Source organism: Hippopotamus amphibius, chromosome 1, assembly GCF_030028045.1.
Source record: "Hippopotamus amphibius kiboko isolate mHipAmp2 chromosome 1, mHipAmp2.hap2, whole genome shotgun sequence".
Classification (NCBI taxonomy): domain Eukaryota; kingdom Metazoa; phylum Chordata; class Mammalia; order Artiodactyla; family Hippopotamidae; genus Hippopotamus; species Hippopotamus amphibius.
This window is the reverse complement of record NC_080186.1, coordinates 157932596-157954448: the sequence shown is the minus strand read 5'-3', so window position 1 is coordinate 157954448 and position 21853 is coordinate 157932596. Positions and strand designations below refer to the sequence as shown.

The 21853-nt window shown below is 39.5% G+C and overlaps 1 protein-coding gene across 1 annotated transcript; it reads right to left on the bottom strand.

The window, feature by feature from the left end:
- Positions 1 to 8455: 8455 nt before the first annotated feature.
- LOC130842530 (glutamine synthetase-like) lies at positions 8456 to 18046 on the bottom strand. The gene is made up of 2 exons (XM_057719221.1): positions 17987 to 18046; positions 8456 to 8854 (listed from the first exon to the last, which is right to left on the bottom strand). Exons 1-2 carry the CDS (start codon positions 18044 to 18046, stop codon positions 8456 to 8458), a joined length of 459 nt encoding a protein of 152 aa, XP_057575204.1.
- Between the last annotated feature and the right edge of the window lie 3807 nt (positions 18047 to 21853).

The following is a 21853-nucleotide window of genomic DNA, read 5'->3' as shown; positions in this document are numbered from 1 at the left end:
AAAACTCCTCAGGAATCTTTAACAAAGGAAGGGGATGTTTCACACTCAGAGAACAGATACCAGGATACAAAACTATAACTGTTGAGGGAGAGAAAAGATGGCGGCGAAGTAGAGGGATGGAGTGCATCCCTCTCCACAGATGCATTGGGAATACACGGAAGGACGCAGTCATTCCCACAGAGAACCAGCTGAACACCAGCAGACGGCCTCGGACACCAGAAAGGACCGCGGGGAGCCTGACATAGCCGGTAGGGAGGCATCTACGAGGGCTCAAAGAGGGTGAAGCGGCGGAGCTGTGGCAGACGGGAGGGAGTGAGAAACATACGGAGGGGAGGGAGTGAGAAACATACGGGGGTCCGCAGCGCAGCTCAGCGTTCCCGGACCGAGATGATCCGCGGCTGAACGGAGGGTCCGGGAGCGGGAGCGTGGGAACCGGAGAGCTGGTTCAGGGTGAGAAACATTGTTGCCGGTAGGGTGACGGACCGAGAGGACAGGAGGGAGGAGGTCCGCAGAGAGGAGTGCCTGTCCCTGAGAGCTGCCTGGCCATGATGGCGGCTGGAGGCTGCAGGCTCACGGGCGGGGGGGGGGGGGTGGGGGGGGTGGGGGGGGGGGAGCCGCGCGCAGAGCCTCTCTCTCTCTTTTGGTGCCTCTGCAACAGGCAGTGGAGAGACGCCCTGCGGGCCAAGGAAGGCGCTCAGGGATAACAAGCACCCTCAGGCACTGGGTGGGTCTAGATTAAAACCCCTTGCATCACCAGCAGCAGGGAGGCTGCTGAGAGAAAAAAAAAAAACAACAACAGCAACAACAAAAAAAACCCCGAGAGAGGCCCAACTCTAAGACTTTGTGTTTAAGCCTGACCCACCAGCATCCCTCTGCAACAGGCACCTCCAAGCCTGACTGAAACAACAGTGCGCCACTGCTCACTCACTCCCAGGAGAAGGAGCCACTATTGTACCCTCTCCCTCCCCACACACCGAGGCTTACAGACGAACAATAAGGGAACCTCTGCTGGTCACAGAATAATGCAAAAAAACCCAAGGTGAGGAGAAGGACACTTACAGCTGAGACGCTAAGGAAACAGAAATAGTAGTATCAATACCTATTGAACTGGTCCATTCTGGGATCAGTTCTGGATTTTTTTTTTTCTCTCTCTCTCTCTCTTTTTTTTTTTTTTCTTTATTAAATACGATCTTAGCCCTAAGGGATCTACAAGTTTTATAACATAATTTTTTAAAGATATTTTTTATTCTTTTTTTTTTGCCTTTTTATATACTTCTATATCTAGCTAAGTTTTTGGTAGTACGGACAATATATCTCTCATACTTTCCTTTCATCCCTATCTTTTATACATTTCTATTCCTTTCTTTTTATTTCCACATTTCCAACCACAATACACTCTTCTGTTCCCCTTTCTTCCAGCCTTTTTAAGTTTATTTTATCTTAACATACTTATAAGCAACACTATCGGTCTGCTCAGACTCCTTGCTCTATTCTCCAGATGACGCACTGCTTTGGTATTTAATATTAGGCTTTTGTCTTTATCTTAGTTCTTAGTACAGTTGTCTAATTACATTCTGAGAATCTCCATTCTCTCTGGTGGTACTCTGGCTCTTTTCTATATTTGATCCTAGCTTACAAAATCTCCCTGGATTAATGTTTGTATGTGTAAGGTGTTATTTTTTGTTTGTTTGCTTTTGCTTTTGTCTCTGATTTGTTCTGTTTCAGTTGTCAATTTCTGTTGGGTTTCTCTTTGAATATCTGATAGCACACTGGGGTTCTGTCAGGTCTTTCCAGACCCTTATGTCCCAATGGATTCAGTAATTGTGTGTCTTATACATGTATGTGTTTCCTAGACTTAATATTTGTTTAATCCAATATTTGGACATTAGTCTGAGGCTTGGACAGTCTTCTATAAACACCTCTATCACCAGGACAAGCAACCCCAAAAGTTTGGACAACCATGAGGAAACAAAGAAACACCATGCAGGCAAAGGAGCAGGAAAAAAACCCACAAGACCAAATAAATGAGGAGGAAATAGGAAAAATGCCTGAAAAAGAATTCAGAGTAATGATAGTAAAAATGATACAAAATCTCGATAACAAAATAGAGAAAGTACAAGAAACAGTTCATAAGAACTCAGAAAAACAAACAGCAATGGATAACAAAATAACTGAAATTAAAAATACTCTAGATGCTATAACCAGCAGAATGACTGAGGCAGAAGAACGAATAAGTGAGTTGGAAGATAGAATGGGGGAAATAAACGCCACAAAGCAGGAAAAAGAAAAAAGAATAAAAAGATTAGAAGACAGTCTCAGAGACCTCAGTGATAACATTAAGCATACCAACATTCGAATCATAGGCATCCCAGAAGAAGAAGAAAACAAGAAAGGGTCTGAGAAAATATTTGAAGAAGTTCTAGTGGAAAACTTCCCCAACATGGCAAAGGAAATGATTCACCAAGTCCAAGAAGCACAGAGAGTCCCATACAGAATAAACCCAAGGAGAAATACACCAAGGCACATATTAATCAAACTAACAACAATTAAACACAAAGAAAAAATATTAAAAGCAGCAAGAGAAAAGCAACAAACAACATATAAGGGAAAACCCATCAGGATAACAGCTGACCTTTCTACAGAAACTCTGCAGGCCAGAAGGGAATGGCAGGATATACTGAAAGTCCTGAAAGAGAGAAACCTACAGCCAAGAATACTCTACCCAGCAAGAATCTCATTCAGATTTGAGGGAGAAATCAAAAGCTTTCCAGACAAGCAAAAGTTAAGAGAATTCAGCACCACCAAACCAGCCTTACAACAAGTGCTAAAGGAACTTCTCTAAGTAGGAAACACAAGAAAAGGAAAACACCTACAAATACAAACCAAAAACAATTAAGAAAATGGTCATTGGAACACACATGTCAATAATCACTTTAAATGTAAATGGATTAAATGCTCCAACCAAAAGACACAGACTGGCTGAATGGATACATAAACAAGACCCTTCTATATGCTGCCTACAAGAAACCCACTTCAGACCAAGGGAAACATATAGACTGAAAGTAAAGGGATGGCAAAAGATATTCCATGCAAATGGAAGTCAAAAGAAAGCTGGAGTAGCAATACTCATATCAGACAAATTAGACTTGAAAGTAAAGACTATTAAAAGAGACAAGGAAGGACACTACATAATGATCAAGGGATCCATCCAAGAAGAACATATCACAATGGTAAATATCTATGCCCCCAATATAGGAGCACCCCAATACATAAGGCAAATGCTAACAGCTATAAAAGGGGACATCGACAGTAACACAATAATAGTGGGAGACTTGAACACCCCACTTACTTCAATGGACAGATCATCCAAACAGAAAATAAATAAAGACACACAAGCTTTAAATGACACATTAGACCATCTCGACTTCATTGATATTTATAGGACATTCCATCCAAAAACGACAGACTACACTTTCTTCTCAAGTGCACACGCAACATTTTCCAGGATAGATCACATCTTGGGTCACAAATCAAACCTCAGCAAATTCAAGAAAATTGAAATCATATCAAGCATCTTCTCAGACCACAATGCCATGAGACTAGACATCAATTACAGGAAAAAAACTGCAAAAAATACAAACACATGGAGGCTAAACAATTCACTCTTAAACAACCAAGGAATCACTAAAGAAATCAAAGAGGAAATCAAAAAATATCTAGAAACAAATGACAACGAAAACACAACAACCCAAAACCTATGGGATGCAGCAAAAGCAGTTCTAAGAGGAAAGTTTATAGCAATACAGTCCTACCTTAAGAAACAAGAAAATGATCGAATAAACAACCTAACCTAACACCTAAAATAACTAGAGAAAGAAGAACAAAGAAACCCCAAAGTGAGCAGAAGGAAAGAAATCATAAAGATCAGAGCAGAAATAAATGAAAAAGAAAGGAAGGAAACCATAGCAAAAATAAATAAAACTAAAAGCTGGTTCTTTGAGAAGATTAACAAAATTGATAAACCATTAGCCAGACTCATCAAGAAAAAAAGGGAGAAGATGCAAATCAACAGAAGTAGAAATGAAAAAGGAGAAGTCACAACGGACACCTCAGAAATACAAAACATCATGAGAGACTACTACAAGCAACTATATGCCAATAAATTGGATAACCTGGAAGAAATGGATACATTCTTAGAAAAATACAATCTTCCAAGACTGAACCAGGAGGAAATAGAAACCATGAACAGACCAATCACAACTACAGAAATTGAGGCAGTGATTAAAAATCTCCCAACTCACAAAAGCCCAGGACCAGATGGGTTCACGGGCGAATTCTATCAAACATTTCGAGAAGAGCTAACACCTATCCTTGTCAAACTCTTCCAAAATATTGCAGAAGGCAGAACACTCCCAAACTCATTCTACGAGGCTACCATCACCCTGATACCAAAGCCAGGCAAAGATGTCACAAAAAAAGAAAACTACAGACCAATATCACGGATGAATATAGATGCAAAAATCCTCAACAAAATACTAGCTAACAGACTCCAACAGCACATTAAAAAAATCATACATCATGATCAAGTGGGGTTTATCCCTGGGATGCAAGGATTCTTCAATATACGCAAATCAATCAATGTGATACATCATATCAACAACTTGAAGGATAAAAACCATATGATCATTTCAATAGATGCAGAAAAAGCTTTTGACAAAGTTCAACATCCATTTATCATAAAAGCTCCCAGAAAATGGGCATAGAAGGAAATTACCTCAACATAATAAAAACCATATATGAAAAACCAAAAGCCAACATCGTTCTCAATGGAGAAAAACTGGAAGAATTCCCTCTAAGAACAGGAACAAGACAAGGGTGTCCACTCTCACCATTATTATTCAACATAGTTTTGGAAGTTTTAGCCACAGCAATCAGAGAAGAGAAAGAAATAAAAGGAATCCAAATTGGAAAAGAAGAAGTAAAAGTGTCACTCTTTGCAGATGACATGATATTATATATAGAAAACCCTAAAGACTCTACCAGAGAACTGCTAGCACTAATTGATGAGTTCAGTAAAGTAGCAGGCTACAAAATTAATGCACAGAAATCTCTTGCATTCCTATACACTAACAATGGAAGAACAGAAAGAGAAATGAAGGAAACTCTCCCATTCACCATTGCAACAAAAAGAATAAAATAGCTAGGAATAAACCTGCCTAAGGAGGCAAAAGATCTGTATGCAGAAAACTTTAAGACATTGATGAAAGAAATCAAAGACGACACAAACAGATGGAGGGACATACCATGTTCCTGGAATGGAAGAATCAACATCGTGAAAATGACTGTACTACCCAAAGCAATTTACAGATTCAATGCAATCCCGATCAAATTACCAATGGCATTTTTCACAGAACTAGAGCAAGAAATCTTACGATTTGTATGGAAATGCAAAAGACCCCGAATAGCCAAAGCAATCTTGAGAAGGAAAAATGGAGTTGGTGGAATCAGGCTTCCTGACTTCAAACTATACTACAAGGCCATAGTGATCAAGACAGTATGGTACTGGCACAAAAATAGAAAGGAAGATCAATGGAATAGAATAGAGAACTCAGAAGTAAGCCCAAACACATATGGGCACCTTATCTTTGACAAAGGAGGCACGACTATACAATGGAAAAAAGACAGCCTCTTCAATAAGTGGTGCTGGGAAAACTGGACAGCAACATGTAAAGGAATGAAATTAGAACACTTCCTAACACCATACACAAAAATAAACTCCAAATGGATTAAAGACCTACATGTAAGGCCAGACACTTTAAAACTCCTAGAGGACAACATAGGCAGAACACTCTAGGACATCCATCAAAGCAAGATCCTTTTTGACCCACCTCCTAGAATCTTGGAAATAAAATCAAGAATAAACAAATGGGACCTCATGAAACTTAAAAGTTTTTGCACAGCGAAAGAAACCATAAACAAGACTAAAAGGCAACCCTCAGAATGGGAAAAAATAATTGCCTATGAAACAATGGACAAAGGATTAACCTCCAAAATATACAAGCAGCTCATGCAGCTTAATACCAAAAAAGCAAATAACCCAATCCACAAATGGGCAGAAGACCTAAATAGACATTTCTCCAAAGAAGACATACAGTTGGCCAACAAACACATGAAAAGATGCTCAACATCACTAATCATCAGAGAAATGAAAGTCAAAGCCACAATGAGGTATCACCTCACACCAATCAGAATGGCCATCATCACAAAGTCTGGAAACAACAAATGTTGGAGAGGGTGTGGAGAAAAGGGAACTCTCCTGCACTGTTGGTGGGACTGTAAGTTGGTACAGCCACTATGGAAAACAATTTGGAGGTTCCTTAAAAAACTACAAATAGAACTTCCATATGATCCAGTAATCCCACTCCTGGGCATATACCCAAAGAAAACCATAATCCCAAAAGAAACTTGTACCATAATGTTTATTGCAGCACTCTTTACAATAGCCAGGACATGGAAGCAACCGAAATGCCCATCAACAAATGAATGGATAAAGAAGATGTGGCATATATATACAATGGAATATTACTCAGCTATAAAAAGGGATGAGATGGAGCTATATGTAATGAGGTGGATAGAACTACAATCTGTCATACAGAGTGAAGTAAGTCAGAAAGAGAAGGACAAATATTGTATGCTAACTCACATATACGTAATCTAAAAATGGTACTAATGAACTCAGTGACAAGAACAAGGATGCAGATACAGAGAATGGACTGGAGAACTCGAGGTATGGGAGGGTGCTGGGGGTGAAGGGGAAACTGAGACGAAGCGAGAGAGTAGCACAGACATATATATACTACCAATTGTAAAATAGATAGTCAGTGGGAAGTTGTTGTATAACAAAGGGAGTCCAACTCAAGGATGGAAGATGTCCTAGAGGACTGGGGCGGGGAGGGTGGGGGGGACTCGAGGCGGGGAGAGTTAAGGAAGGGAGGGAATGCGGGGATATGTGTATAAAAACAGATGATTGAACTTGGTGTACCCCCCCAAAAAAAAAAAAAAACATTTAAGCCTTACAACAACCCCATTTTACAAATAAAGTCAAATATCTTAGGTTAGGTTCCCTAAAAAAAAAAACAAAAAAAAACTATAACTGTTTTGACTCCAGTCCTGTCCCCATCTCCTTCAAGAGCAGAGATGGGAAGGAGACAGCTGAAGCAAACACACAATTCTGTAAAACAAAGACTTAGAAACCCTACAAATATGATTAAAATCTAAACTTTTGTTTTGCTTTAAAAAAAATTTTTTTTAATATATCAAAAGGCCTGCTTTAGTGACATGCTAGTCCCACCAGAAAATAACCCCAATACCCCCTTGTCAGTAACATGCTCAAGCTGACCAGCCAACTCATATTTCCAAACCCCTGTGTGTACAAGTACATGTGTGTCTTTTAAACCAAAGCCCCAGGGCTCAGGTGACTGCTACTGCTATCATGGGCTTCCACCTGTTAACCAACCAGCGGCAGCCTCCCCAGAAGCATGAGCAGGGCACAGAGAAGCCCTAAAATGGCAGTGAGGGAATAACAGCCCCAAATAGCCAACTTTTCAAGCACCGCCTCCCCCACCCCCACCCCCAAGGAGATCCTTACTTCTAACCAGACTACTCATCTCAAATTTGGCCTCCCGTGACCAGAATTGTTTTTTTCTCCTTAAGGAGAAAACACACATTTATCTGCACATCCGTATATATAATTTTTTTGTTTTTACATTTAAATATAAAAATACTACTCTGTTTTGTGTTATAATGGAGAACCAAACATGAACTTTTAAGGTAGGGCTATCCATCCATTTATGCAGAGCTTGTCAGGGAATTTAGCCCCAGGCAAGGGAAGCACCACACCAGGAGATCTACTGGCATTTTCCTACCTGATTTCCCACCCTTCCTTCTCCCCTAGTTCTCACTTTTAATAGAAAGTTGGTTACAATCTTGTAAGTAATGGAACTTCTCACCAAGAAAGGGAAATCCTAACCTAACCACAGAATCAAGCCCCCACTCCCCCGCCCCCGCTCTCAGCTACCACTGAGCAAGTCCTCCCCCTTCCTTCATAAATACTATGCTGTCTGGATAGCTATGCCTACTGCACAAACAGTAAATGGAAGCAGTGGTTATGTTTCCCCAACCCCCTCCTGACTAATGCACTAGAAAGTTTCAGTGATAGGGAAAAAAGGGGGGGCCAGGCGGTGGGGGGGGCAGGTGGGTGGGTGTGAAAAGATTAAGAACTTGACCCCTCTATCCTGGCCAAAGAAAGCAAAAGATATTAACTGGAGGTGAGTAATAAAAAAAGACCTTGATATTCCACCCTTTGAATTATAGCTATTATGAGAGTTGAGAGGGGTGAGAGTGGGAGTAGGATGTAGGATTAGGAGGGGTTTTGACAGCTGCAAGTCTAGTCCACTTAGTTTTTGTACTGGAAAGGCTCGTCGCCAGTTTCGTTGAGAAGACAGGTGCGGATGAGGGCTTCTGTCACTGCAAAGGGGTCACAGTTGGCAGAGGGGCAACGGTCTTCAAAGTAACCCTTCTTCTCCTGGCCCACAGTCCAGGGAATGCGGATGCTAGCACCACGGCTGGCCACACCGGCAGAGAAGTCGTTGATGTTGGAGGTCTCGTGGAATCCAGTTAGGCGCCGGGTGTTGTCCAAGCCCCCCTTTGGATCGTAGGCTCGGATGTGGTACTGGTGCCGCTTGCTTAGTTTCTCGATGGCCTCCTCGATGTACTTCAGACCATTCTCCTCTCTCATGGCCTTGGTGCTGAAGTTGGTGCGGCAGCCAGCACCATTCCACTTATTAACCAACTCCTCAAAGTACAAAAATACCAAAATGACAATAAAACATTTTGGTACATATTTTGTATATTATAAAAACATGTATATTTACTTAGGTATTTTCTTCATTCATGTATTCAAAATTCATAATATAAAAAGTCAGTGAAGCTAAATATTCACCACGTTGAGAACATACAAAAATATAAACATATTACAAAGCAACAAGTTAAAGCAAATCTGTAAAAAGTTAAATAAAAACATATATTACTCAAACAAAAATTTACAGGTAAAATAAAGCATTCAAAAATAACCCAAATATTAAATATAAACCAATACAGTATAAACTAATGAACATTGAAAATGGATATATTTGATTTTTTAGAATACAATCCTTAAGTGTTATAAATATTGTTAGCACAAATTTCTTCCAGCTTTTGGAAAAGTTTCATGATTCTAGTTGACAAGTGCTGAGAAGAGAGATATAATTTTAAATGTTTTCTTTGACTCTTTCCTCTTCAATTACTCCATTGTTTTATTATTTTGAGAACATATCTTTTTTTTTCAAGAACTGTAATTTTTTAAATGATGGTAAACCATACTTGTTATTTAAAGAAAGTATTACCAATTCCTTTTCGCCTGGTTTCAGCAGCTAGAGACTGAGATTCCAATGGAGATTGTTGCCTGTATTGGTTTTAGTACTGTCAATTTATTTTCCACTTGTTCAGAAAGTCTTTGAACTAAAAAAAGAATTATTCTTTCAATAGAAGCTTTGTTTTTTTTCTTCCTCTTGAGGGTTTTGAAGATACTGAAGAACATTTCCTAACAGCTGTATCTTTGATTTGAAATTTTAATGCAATTTGTTACTCTCCAGGAATATCTCAAGACAGAAATACTTCAGACTTTAGATTTAAAATAATTATATTGGACCCCTCCCCACAAATACTGATATTTCAACACTTAGGAAAAGCACTATTTACCAGAATATCTGAACACCAAAAACTTGTGTGACGATATATTTAAGCAAAAATTCACCATTAATGTCAGTGAAATATATTTTTATATATGGTGGCTTTATGAGTAGCATTCAGTCATCACTGAATGTGGCTATAAAAGGATTCAGATCAAGAGTAGAAATTCAGAGCTGTAGATGTCTTATTTTTGTTTACTTTTTGTAATATCTTTAATCAAGGGATTCTTTATTCATCTTCCAGTTTTAGTGAGACATAATTGACATACATCACTGTACAAGTTTAAGGTGTACAGCATGATTTGATTTGTGTAAATCATGAAAAGATTATCCCAATAAGTTCAGTGAACATCCATCATCTCACATACAAAATTAAAGAGACAGAAACAAAATGTTTCCTTGTGATGAGAACTCTTAGGATTTACTCTCTTAACAACTTTTATATATAATACATATTAGTGTCAATTATACTTATCATGTTGTACATTACATCCCTATTACTTATTTATCTTGTAACTGGAAGTTTGTACTTTTTCACTGCCTTTGTCCAATTCCTCCTTCCCCCACTCCTGCTTTTGGTAACCACAAATCTAATCTTTTTTTCTATGATTTTGTTTATTTTTGAATCATAATTGACCTACAACACTACGTTACTTCCTGTTACACAACATAGTGATTTGATATTTCTATACATTTCAAAATGATAGGCCATAAGTCTAGTTATGATATATCATCATACTAAGATATTACATAGTTATTAACTAATTTCCCACATTGTACATTTCATACCTGTGGCTCCTCTATTTTGCAACTGGAAGTTTGTACCTCTTAATCTCTCTCACCTCTTTCTTTCCTCTCCCCACTCACTTCCCCTATGGCAACTACCTATTTGTTCTTTGTACCCATAACTCTGTTTCTGTTTTGTTATGTTTGCTCATTTGTTTTGCTTCTTAGATTCCACATGTAAGTGAAATCATAGAGTATTTGTCTTTCTTTGTCTGACTTAGTTCACTTACTATAATACCATCTAAGTCCATTCATGTTCTCATAAATGGCAAGATTTCATTCTTTTTATGGCTGAGTAATATTCCACTGTATATACATATATGTATATAAACACCACATCTTCTTTATCTATTCACCTATCTATGGACTCTTATGGACACTTAGGTTGCTTCCATGTCTTGGCTTTTGTAAACAATGCTGTGATGAACATAGTGGTATATATATCTTTTCTAATTATTTTTTCACTTTCTTCAGATAAATACCCAGGAGTGGAATTTCTGGATCATATAGTAGTTTTATTTATTTTTTAATTTTTATTATTATTATTTTTTCCTTGGCCACACTGCACAACATGTGGGATCTTAGTTCCCTGATCAGTAATCGAACCCATGCCCCTTGCAGTAGAAGCATGGAGTCTTAACTACACTACTGGACTGCCAAGGAAGCCCCATGATAGTTTTATTTTTAATTTTTTGATGAATCTCCATTCTGTTTTCCATAGTGACTGCACCAACTAACATTCCCACCAACATGGCACGAGAGTTCCCTTTTCTCCACATCCTTGCCAATACGTGCTACTTGTTGTCTTTTTGATCATAGCCATTCTGACAGGCATTGTGTTTTGTTTTTTTCTTAAGATCTTTTTGATGTGGACCATTTTTAAAGTCTTTATTGAATTTGTTACAATATTACTTCTGTTTTATGTTTTGGTTTTTTTGGCCATGAGGCATGTGGGATCTTAGCTCCCCAACCAGGGATCAAACACACACCCCTGCATTGGAAGGCGAAGTCTTAACCATTAGGCAACCAGGGAAGTCCCTCTCGTGATTTTGATTTGCATTTCCCTGATGATTAGTAACGTTGAGCATCTTTTCATGTGCCCGTTGGCCATCTGTATGTCTTCTTGGGAAACATATCTATTCAGATCCACTCTCCATTTTTTTAATTTGCATGTTTGTTCTTCAGATGTTGAGTTGTATGAGTTCTTTGTATATTTTGGATATTAACTCTTTGTCAGATATATCATTTGCAAATATCGTCTTCCATTCAGTAGGCAGCCTTTTAATTTTTTTCATAGATTCCTTTCCTGTACAAAAGCTTTTCAATTTGACATAGTCTCACTTGTTTATTTTTGCTTTTGTTTCCCTTGTCTGAGGAGACATATACAAAAAAATATTATTAAGACCATGTCGAAGAGCTTATCACCTATGTTTTCTTCTAGAAGTTTTATAGTTTCAGGTCTTAAAGGTAAGACTTTTAATCCATTTCAAATTTATTTTTGTACATGGTGTGAGAAACTAGTCCAATTTGATTCTTTTGCTTATAGCTATCTAGTTTTCCCAACACTGTTTTTTGAAGAGGTTGTCTTTTCCCCATTGTATATTCTTGCCTCCTACATCATAGATGAATTGCCCATTTAAGTGTGGGTTCATTTCTGGGCTCTCTATTCTCTTCACTGATCTATGTGTCTGTTTTTGTGCCAGTATCATACTGTTTTGATTATTGTAACTTTATAGTTTGAAATCAGGGCTCATGATACCTCCAGCTTCGTACTTCTTTCTCAAGATTGTTTTGGCTATTTGGGGTCTTTTGTGTCTCCATACAAAATTTAGAATTATTTGCTCTAGTTCTGTGAAAAATGTCATTAGTATTCTGGTAGGGACTGCACTGAATATTGCTTTGGGTAGTATGGTCATTTTTACAGTATTAATTCTTTCAGCCCATAAGCACAGTAGATCTTTCCATCCATTTGTGTTGTCTTCAATTTCTTTCATCACTGTCTTGTAGTTTTCCAAATATGAGTCATTTACCTCCTTGGTTAGATTTATCTCTAGGCATATTATTCTTTTTGATGCAATTGTAAATGGGATTCTTTTCCTAATTTCTTTCTTCTGGTAGTTTGTTGTTACTGTATAGAAATGCTACAGATTTCTGTATATTAATTTTGCAATTTTACCGAATTCATTGATGAGTTCTAGGAGTTTTTGTGTTTTTTGTTTTTGCTTTTGTCTTTTGTAGCATCTTGAGGATTTTCTATGTAGAGTATCATGTCATCTGCTAACAGTGACAGTTTTACTTCTTCCTTTCCAATTTGGAAACTCCTTTTGTTTCTTTATCTTATCTGATTTCTGTGGCTAGGTCCTACATTACAATGTTGAGTAAGTGATGAGGATGAGAATCCTGGTCATGTTTCTGATCTTAGAGGAAATGCTTTCAGCTCTTCACCATTGAGCATGATGTTGGCTGTGGTTTTGTCATATATTGCCTTTATATGTTGAGGTATGCTTCCTCTATACCCACTTTGTTGAGAGTTTTTATCATAAATGGATGTTGAATTTTGTCAAAAGCTTTTTCTGTATCTACTGAGATGATCATATGATCTCATATGCTTTGTGCCAGGGATTCTTTATATTGATAATCTTTCTAAGTAAGTATTTTATTTTGTGAGGGATACTCTAGATAAAGCCAGATAATATAACCTCAAATTCACCAAACTAAATTGTGCAAACTGAAAGTCAATGCACTGAGGGTGTTGTTTATGTGCTTTTAAATTTCATATGTTGAAGCTCTAACCACAAATGTAATAGTATTTGAAGGTGGAACATTTGAAAGCTAATTAGGTTTAGATAAGATCATGAGGGTGGGGCTTCGCGATGGAGTTAGTGTCCCTTTAAGAAGAGGGAGAGGTACCAGAGCTCTCTCTCTTTCATCATGTGAGGATATAGTGGGAAGGCAGCTGTCTGCAAGCAATAAGAAGATCTTCACTAGGACTCAACCATGCTGATACCCTTACATCAGACTTCCAGTCTCCAGAACTGTGAGAAATCAATTCTTGTTGTGTACGCCACCCACTCCATGGTATTTTGTTAAGGAAGCCTGTGCTGACTAATCCAGAGGGCATCAGTCAACTTCCTCATGGGTCAAAAATCATCCTCTTCCCTCTTAGGATTCCTTGAACATGGCAAGTGATAACCCCTGTAGAACAGAGAGAATGAGTCTACTGAAAAGGATAAGCAACAGACAGGGCATAGGGACCTAGATTTGGAGAGGGGTTAGGAATCATGCAGGTGGGGGTGGGGTGGGATAGGAGCTGGGAACACCAAGGTGGATTAAATAGGAAGGTGGGCTCATACTTTAATGCACTTCAGGCACTCCTGCTGGGGTCATTGGCCACACTTCGTATATACAAAGGGCTACAGCGCAACATAGCACTTGGACATTTAATCAAATGTTATTAAATTTAATTGAATGAAAAGAGTTGGAACCATTACATAATTAATTTAAGGCCCAAGGCTGGATACTTTCAACCGACAGCCAACATTTGGTGAGGGCTCAATCAGTGCCTGCAGAGGTGGTGGTTCTGCCCCAGTTCAGAGGATTGAAAGCTCCTCATTATTTGACGGGTGGTGTAGGAGGAGGAAAAGCTAGAAACGTCTCCACTGAGGAGTTAGAGTCTAAAATGGAACTTAATAATGGTTAAAGATTTTCTTGTATCTTTATTTTCTTTTAAATTGGTCTTTTCTAATATAAAGACAAATCAAATTAATTATAGCAAATTTAGAAAATGAAAATTTAGAAAAATGCTTTCCAGAAAAAAAAAAAAGAGAGAGAAGAAAAGGAAAGGAAAGAAAAGAAAAATTTCTCTTAATCTCACCAACCAGAGACAACTACAGACCAGAGTCAACATTTTGGTGTGTATCTATTTAGTCCTCTGTGTGTGTGTGTGTGTGTGTGTGAGAGAATGTGTGTGAAGAAAGCAATTATTCATACACATGAATACCCTCAAAATTCAGTCTCCACTAAGGCAAATATGAGGATTGAGAAGATGGTTCCCCTCTAGTGGCCACCACTGCTCCATAGAGGGCACCACTGCTACTTCCCCAAACTCCCTTGCAGCTCCCAGGGCTCTGTGGATGCTTCAGTTCCCTGCCCTGCCTGTATCCACTGCTGCTCCTCTGGGTACAACGGGGCCTCCCCGTGACCATCACTGCTCCATGGGGCTCCATGACAAAGCCTCTGGAACGCACTGCGCAGGGTCTCTTGGGAAATATAGAGAATGGCTCTCTCTGCCTTGAGTACTTTCTGCCAGATAGGTGCATGTGATGCTCTGAAGAACCTGATGTTTATACATTTTACTTAAAGCTGCTCTGCTCTTTAGAAAATTCATATTTCACCCAGGGGAAATACAACAGAAGGATAAAGCCAAAGGACAACCCCACACTCTAGAAAGTTCTCCACACAGAGAACTAAGGCTTTGTTGCTGGCTCTAGCTGGTGGTGCTGAGGTCCTTCTCCTATTAGCAGGAACTCTTTCCTGAGAAGATCCTCAGTCCATATATATTATGTCCATATATATTGTGTATGTGAATATATATGTATGTATATATACCTGTGTGTGTGTGTGTATATATATATTTATCCATTCAACCTGCAGAGCATACAATTTTTGTTTAATTTTTGGTTTTTGTTTTCCCCAGGAGGGACCTTAGCTCCTATACAAATAGACTTCTAAAAGTCCTTCTACAACTACACCTTTGCACTGGAAACACCCAGACATGTCAGAATTCTCTTACCCTTTTTCATTGACTTATTCCTTTCTGATCAAAGCTCAGAAAACCCCAAGTCCCAGTATGATAAGCTGCAAAGTGGTATTCCATCTCTGAACCCAAACTATAAAGGGTCATATTTTATAACATCTTAGGAGGAGCCATGAATGCCACATTGAAGTGTTTGGACATAATTACTAAACAATGAATTAGGTAGGGTGTGTGTGTGCATGTGCATGAGTGTGTGCATGTGTATGTGTGTGCGTGTGTGCCTTTGTGTGTGCATGTGTGTGTGTGCGTGTGCATGTGTGTGTGTGCGTGTGTGTATGCATGCGCACATTCATTTATTAGTTATTCACCTTCATGATTTTGTAATATTTTCAGTTTGCTATATATGTCTAGTATACAAAGTATCAATGTTCATGGTCAGATTTGGTATTTACAAGGCTGAAATAACCAGTGGTAGAAATTTTTTTAAGTTAACTTGAATAAAGCCAGAGACCTTTGAACACTACAGTGGTTATGTTCTCATCCGCCCAGCATCCCCTTCTTTGGAGGAGTCGATCCTTACCCATCCCATGTATTTAGGAGTTAAGAGCTAGCCCACTATCTCCTGCTCCTGGCCTGTGTCTCAGGCATAGCTAATCAGGGTACTGTGATCTCTGACACACAGTGATGAGTTCAGGAAAGGGCGTGTGATTCAAGCACCAGCAATAGAAGTCTTCTGGACTTTTTTTTACACTAGAGACATAAAGAGGGATTTTTATCTCTTGTTCTGAATTCAAAGCTGGAAGACTATTGTGAGTATGCAGCTAGGTATTAATAATCTTTTCCTCACTGCAAAGAGAGAGTCTTCAGAGAATGAAACCAAGCAGAGTCTAACTGAGCTAAGAGATGCAAAGAAAGCGACAGAACTCTGATGATATTATTTGAGCTCCTGGCAGCAATCATGTTTTGCTTCCCAGTTCCAACAGCAAATAAACTGCTTTTTTTCTTCTCTTGACTTAAGCCAGTTTAGGGTGGTACCTGGCTAACATACTTCATAATGCAAAATAAATTCAGGGGGAAAAAAATCAAAATTGATAAATTGATTAAAAAAGTGCTGAAGGAATATTTGATCTAAACAAGAAGGAAGTACTCTCATTCTGTCCTATAATGGGTACCAGAATTCCATCAAAGCGAACCTAGTATTTTCACAATTTAATCCTCTACAAGTGAAAAATTTAGGACTCAGAAGCTTGCCATCTTGACTGAGGGAACATAGCAAATAAGAGGAGAGGACAAGGTATGAGTCTGGATTTGTCTCCAAATTCCAGGTATTCTTTGTCAGATAAGGAGAAATTACCTACTCGGCCAACACATTTCACTAAGCAAATATGGGGAAACGAAGAGAATAAAATGAACATGTAGATTATAACACTAAAAATTCGTTAGGAATTATATGATTCATTTTTGGTTTGATGTTGAGAAATTAGGTCTCACAACCCCCCTCCCCCCCAGCACCAAATTCTATTCAGGTTAGAACCTGTTCTATTTATTCTTCTAATCCAGGAAAATGCCAGATCCATATCGGATATATTTGATGCAAACTACAAAGTGGCTGAGCTCCTATCCTACTATAAAGAATGGACTTCCTTCAGTTCTTGCCATGAGCATCTTAAAATATCTCTATTCACCTCTAGTCTATCCCCTTCTTCCCTTTATTTTCTGTCCAATTTTGATCAAATTTAACTCATTCTAATTCAACAAATATTTATTGAGAATCTATTATGTGTTAGATGCTGTGCTGAGCAGATAACCTGGTTGAGGAAAGGATTGTGGCTTCTTGTCTCAAAAGAATGAGTGATGTTTGCCTTCCTCTTGATCCATTCTCCACCTTCTCATACCCAGTAACCAATCTTTTCTGTACCAGAAATTGAGTCTTCTGTTGATAAAGAGAGTGACTTGTTATTAAAAGTCTACATTGAAGCCATCATTATAGGTCGAATTATAACCTACCCCCCCCCAAATCCATGTGTTGAAGTCCTAACCCCAAATACTTCAGGATATAACCTTATTTGGAATTTACAGATATAATCAGTAAAGTTAAGATGAGGTCATTAGGGTAGGCTCTAATCCAGTATGACTGGTATCCTTACAAAAAGGGGAAACTTGGACATAGACATGCAGAGAGGGTAGATGATGTGAAAATATAGGGAGAACACTATGTGAATATGAAGATGACCACCTACAAACCAAGGAGAGAGGCCTGGGAGAGATCCTTTCCTCTCAGCCATCAGAAATATCCAACCCTACCAACATCTTGATTTCAGACTTGTAGCCTGAAGAACTGTGAGATGATACATTTCTAGTGTTTAAGCCACACAGTGTGTGGTACTTTGTTATGGCAGCCCTGGCAAACTAACTCAATCACAAATTGGCTATCATCAGATGTGGTCTATTTGACCCTCATGACACTTTTATTTTTTAACTGCACCAAAATTTTAAAGTCAGGAAATTGCATCTGAAAAAGTCTGGATCTCTGATTTTCCTGAAATATTGAGAAAGCTATGGTTCTGAACTTTTATTCCCATGTGGCATAAATCACCTGGAGCTGAGTAGTAACTCCCTCCCTCAGATGGGCCTGTGCTCAGCATCCACAGCTGACCGCAGTCCTTGCCAGTTCATCCTGCCTTCCCAATGCTGAGTGGTGGCTGCCATGCGTCATCACGTCCCAGTCCACTGTGGTCCCTGGCCTAGGCTTCCTGAAACATGGAGCTGGCTTGACCCAAGGTGGGAAGTCTTCAAGGTTGGAGGAGGGAGAAATAGTGCAACCAGAGGAGAGAGGCTGGATTCTCAGAGATCTGAAGGGAGAGGGAGGATGAAGAACGACAGGAATCTGCAATCACACGCGAGCAAAGGTAGAGTGGGAATACAGCATGGCCAGCCAGGTCCTGAGCTTCTGCTCTGTGCTGCAGGAGCCATGGCGAAGTTTCCAGGAGCTGATCACTTTGGAATGGTCCATGTGAACAGTGAACGATGAAAATCCCAGGGGCACCACGATGGCCTGAAGGACAGAGCCCCTTCCCCATGTTTCAGGGCTGCACTCACCCAGTTGGATGAATGCTGCCCATGCCATTATCCCATCCCACCAATAACTGATACTGGATTTCTTGTCAATCCTGACAAAGAGGATTCATTTAGATTTTGAAAAATAATATAGGTGCATTTCCTTACACTCTGCTAATGTGGAGGAAACTTTTAAAAGGGATGATTGGAGCAAAAGTCCACTTTTTTACTTCATACCTACTTTACAGATGAAGCCCAGAGAGGTCAAGTACCTTGCCCAACAGCACACAGCCAGTAGTTGTTTTGAAAACAAAGCCTATTTCCTGTCTCCTCTGTGGGTTCTTCATTAATAAACTCCCAGCAGGTAGGTCACATGCAGCAGTTAATTAAGGTCACTGATGACCTCTTCTTTGCCCATCTCTTTGTTTCAGAGAGCATAGTGGCTTGCCTTCCCTATCCAGGGAACACGTGCCCTTTCAAACAGGTCTCCAAGGAGCTTTGCTGAATAAACATGAATACCAGCAATCATTCAGAATTGGAAAGCAGCATAAGTGGTCCCAAATGCCAATGCTTTCATCTACAAAGCTTTTCCCCAGTGCTAGAGTTGGCATTTTTCATCACTGTGCTTTAGCTCAAATGATACCTGGTAAGGCTTCCTGAGCACTGAAAATTGCAAAAAGATAGATTTCATAATGTATGAAGGAGAGTATCAAGCAACAAGATGCAGATGTTAATAATAATCTTGCCTTAATTCTCTTCCAATTCTGGAAGTCATTATTACCGTGTTCCGATTAAGAAGCTAGCTTGATGAATATTTGGCACATTCTGGAAGAGCAGTCTTTATGAGAGATAGATTACTCTGCCTTTCACAAGGTTCTCTTTAGCTCTCCAAACCCTTAAGAAGTATGAGAAAATGGGAAGGAAACAGCCACCAGGGAAAATGAAGGAGACTTCTGGACCTTCCCCCCCTCACCAGATTTCAAATGCACACACATAGTTGTTTCCCTAGAGCAAGCAGTATTTTTTTCTTTCATTTATAAATTTTCCAAAGAGGAGAGTAAGGAGGTTCCTGGGGACCTTACAAAGCCTACATTCATTGTACAGATGAGAAAAATGAAGCCCAGAAAAATGGAAGGATATTCCCAAGATCCCTTGGATATTTACAGGACTGGAAATAGGAACCCAAGTTTTCTCCCTTCTTCAAGTATGGATTTTTCATCCAGCAGTAAGCTGGCAGTGCAGGGTCTTAAGGTCTCTGTGGCCAAAAGAATCCCATAATAGGCAGTGACAAAGTATTTCAATCAATAGTTTGGGTCTCTGTGATGACATGCCAACACTTTAGTATTTTTTCCACTTGAATTATATGCTTTTTAAGAATTTTTAAACATTCTGTTTTTACTGAAGATACCAGAAAATCGAAAGGTTTGTTTAAAGGCAGCTAATATTTACTGAGTACTTACTGTGTGCCAGGTTAGTTGTTCTACAATGTGTTATCTCAGTTAATCCTCACAACAACTTTATGAGGTGGGCTGTATCCATATCCCTAGATTATTGGTGAGGAAAGAAACTTAAGGAAGTTTCCCTGCGTCATACAGGTAGCAAGTGGCAGATCCAGAGTAAAACCCATATATGTCTGATTCCAAAGCCCATGCATTCATTTTCTATTGCTGCATAACAGATTATCACAAATTTAGTGATATAAACAAATCCGTTTTTGGATTACAGATCTTACAGTTCTATAGGCCAAGAATCAGGGTGAGTTTGGTTGGGCTCTGCTCAAGGTATTTATCACAAGGCCAAAATCAAGGTATATGCTGGCTGGGCTCTTATCTGAATGCACTGGGGAAGCAGCCACTTCTAAGATCATTCAGATTGTTGGCAGAAACCAGCTCCTTATGATTGTAGGCCTGGGGTCCCTGTTTTCCCACTGGCTGTCAGCCAGAGTCTCATCTTTGCTCCTAGAGACCACCTGCGTTCCCTTTCACTTGTCCCCTCCATCTTCAAAGCAGCAAGAGCACATCCTGTGCTTCTCATGCTCGTGAGATTAGATCAGGCAGCCTAGGTAACCTCTGTATCTTAAGATCAAGTGACTTGGAAATTCACTTATACCTGCAAAATCTCTGCACAGCAGTACCTAGATCAGTGTTTTATTGAAAATAACCAAGAGGGACAGGAATCTTAAGGACTGAGGGATGACATAGGCTCAGGGTTAAATACGTAATAGGGTGAGAGACCGGGGAGTAGTGAGGCCTAGGGAGAACCAGTTTGTGTGATATTCCAACCACAGGGAGCTGTCACTATACAGCTCACCCACATTGCTACCACTTGGGAAAATTAAAGGAGTATTAACAGGTCTTCCAATTTTTCAAGGTCAGAAATCTGGATTTTCATGTGTAAACACTCAATTAGAAAAAGTTTACAATTACTTTAAAAATAAAATCCACCTAAGGACTTACTGTATAGCACAGGGAACTATACTCAATATTTTGTAATAACCTATAAGGGAAAAGAATCTGAAAAAGAGTGTATGTATATGTGTGTGTGTGTGTGTGTGTGTGTATATATCTGAATCACTTAGCTCTACATCTGAAACTAACACAACATTGTAAATCAATTATACTTCAATTAAAAAAACATCAATAAGAAAATAAAAACAAAATCCATCTATCCTCAGCTAGGTGGGACCTTCAGGTCAACAGTTAGAAACTAGGGACTTCCTAAGTGGTGCAGTGGTTAAGAATTCGCCTGCCAATGCAGGGGACACAGGTTCGACCCCTTCCCTAGGAAGATCCCACATGCCACAGGGCAACTAAGCCTGTGCGCCACAACTATCGAGCCTGCGCTCTAGAGCCTGGGAGCCACAACTATTGAGCCACATGCTGCAACTACTGAAGCCCTCATGCCTAGAGCCTGTGCTCTGCAACAAGAGAAGCCACCACAATGAGAAGCCTGTGCACCACAATGAAGAGTAGCCCTCGCTCATTGCAACTAGAGAAAGCACGTGTGCAGCAATGAAGACCCAACACAGCTAATATTAAAAAAAACCAGAAACTAAACAAATTCTGTGACCATGACTGTTTTCTCCCTGATTCCTTAATCCAGTCACTTGAATTGTCCCCACGTCTATAGCCCTGTTTTTGCCCACCAGTCCTGGGCTTTCTGTCTTGGTGCCATCCACACAGCTGCTCACCACATTCCGAAGGGTTTTCCAAAGACAGATGATCTTCAGAGCTTGACAAAGTCTTTTTAAGCACAGGGTGTAGGGCTTTTCCAGATGGTCCCAATGACAAATTCTCCGCTCTCTTACAGAAAATCTGCACAGACTCTCCCCAGAATAACCCTTTCCAAGTTGTTACTTGTGTGCCTGCTCCACTAGACTGTAAGCACAAAGAAAGCAGGACCCAACCATGCCTTATTTGAATTGACATCCCCTTACCTGAATTAATAGTCTAGACATGCTTAGTAA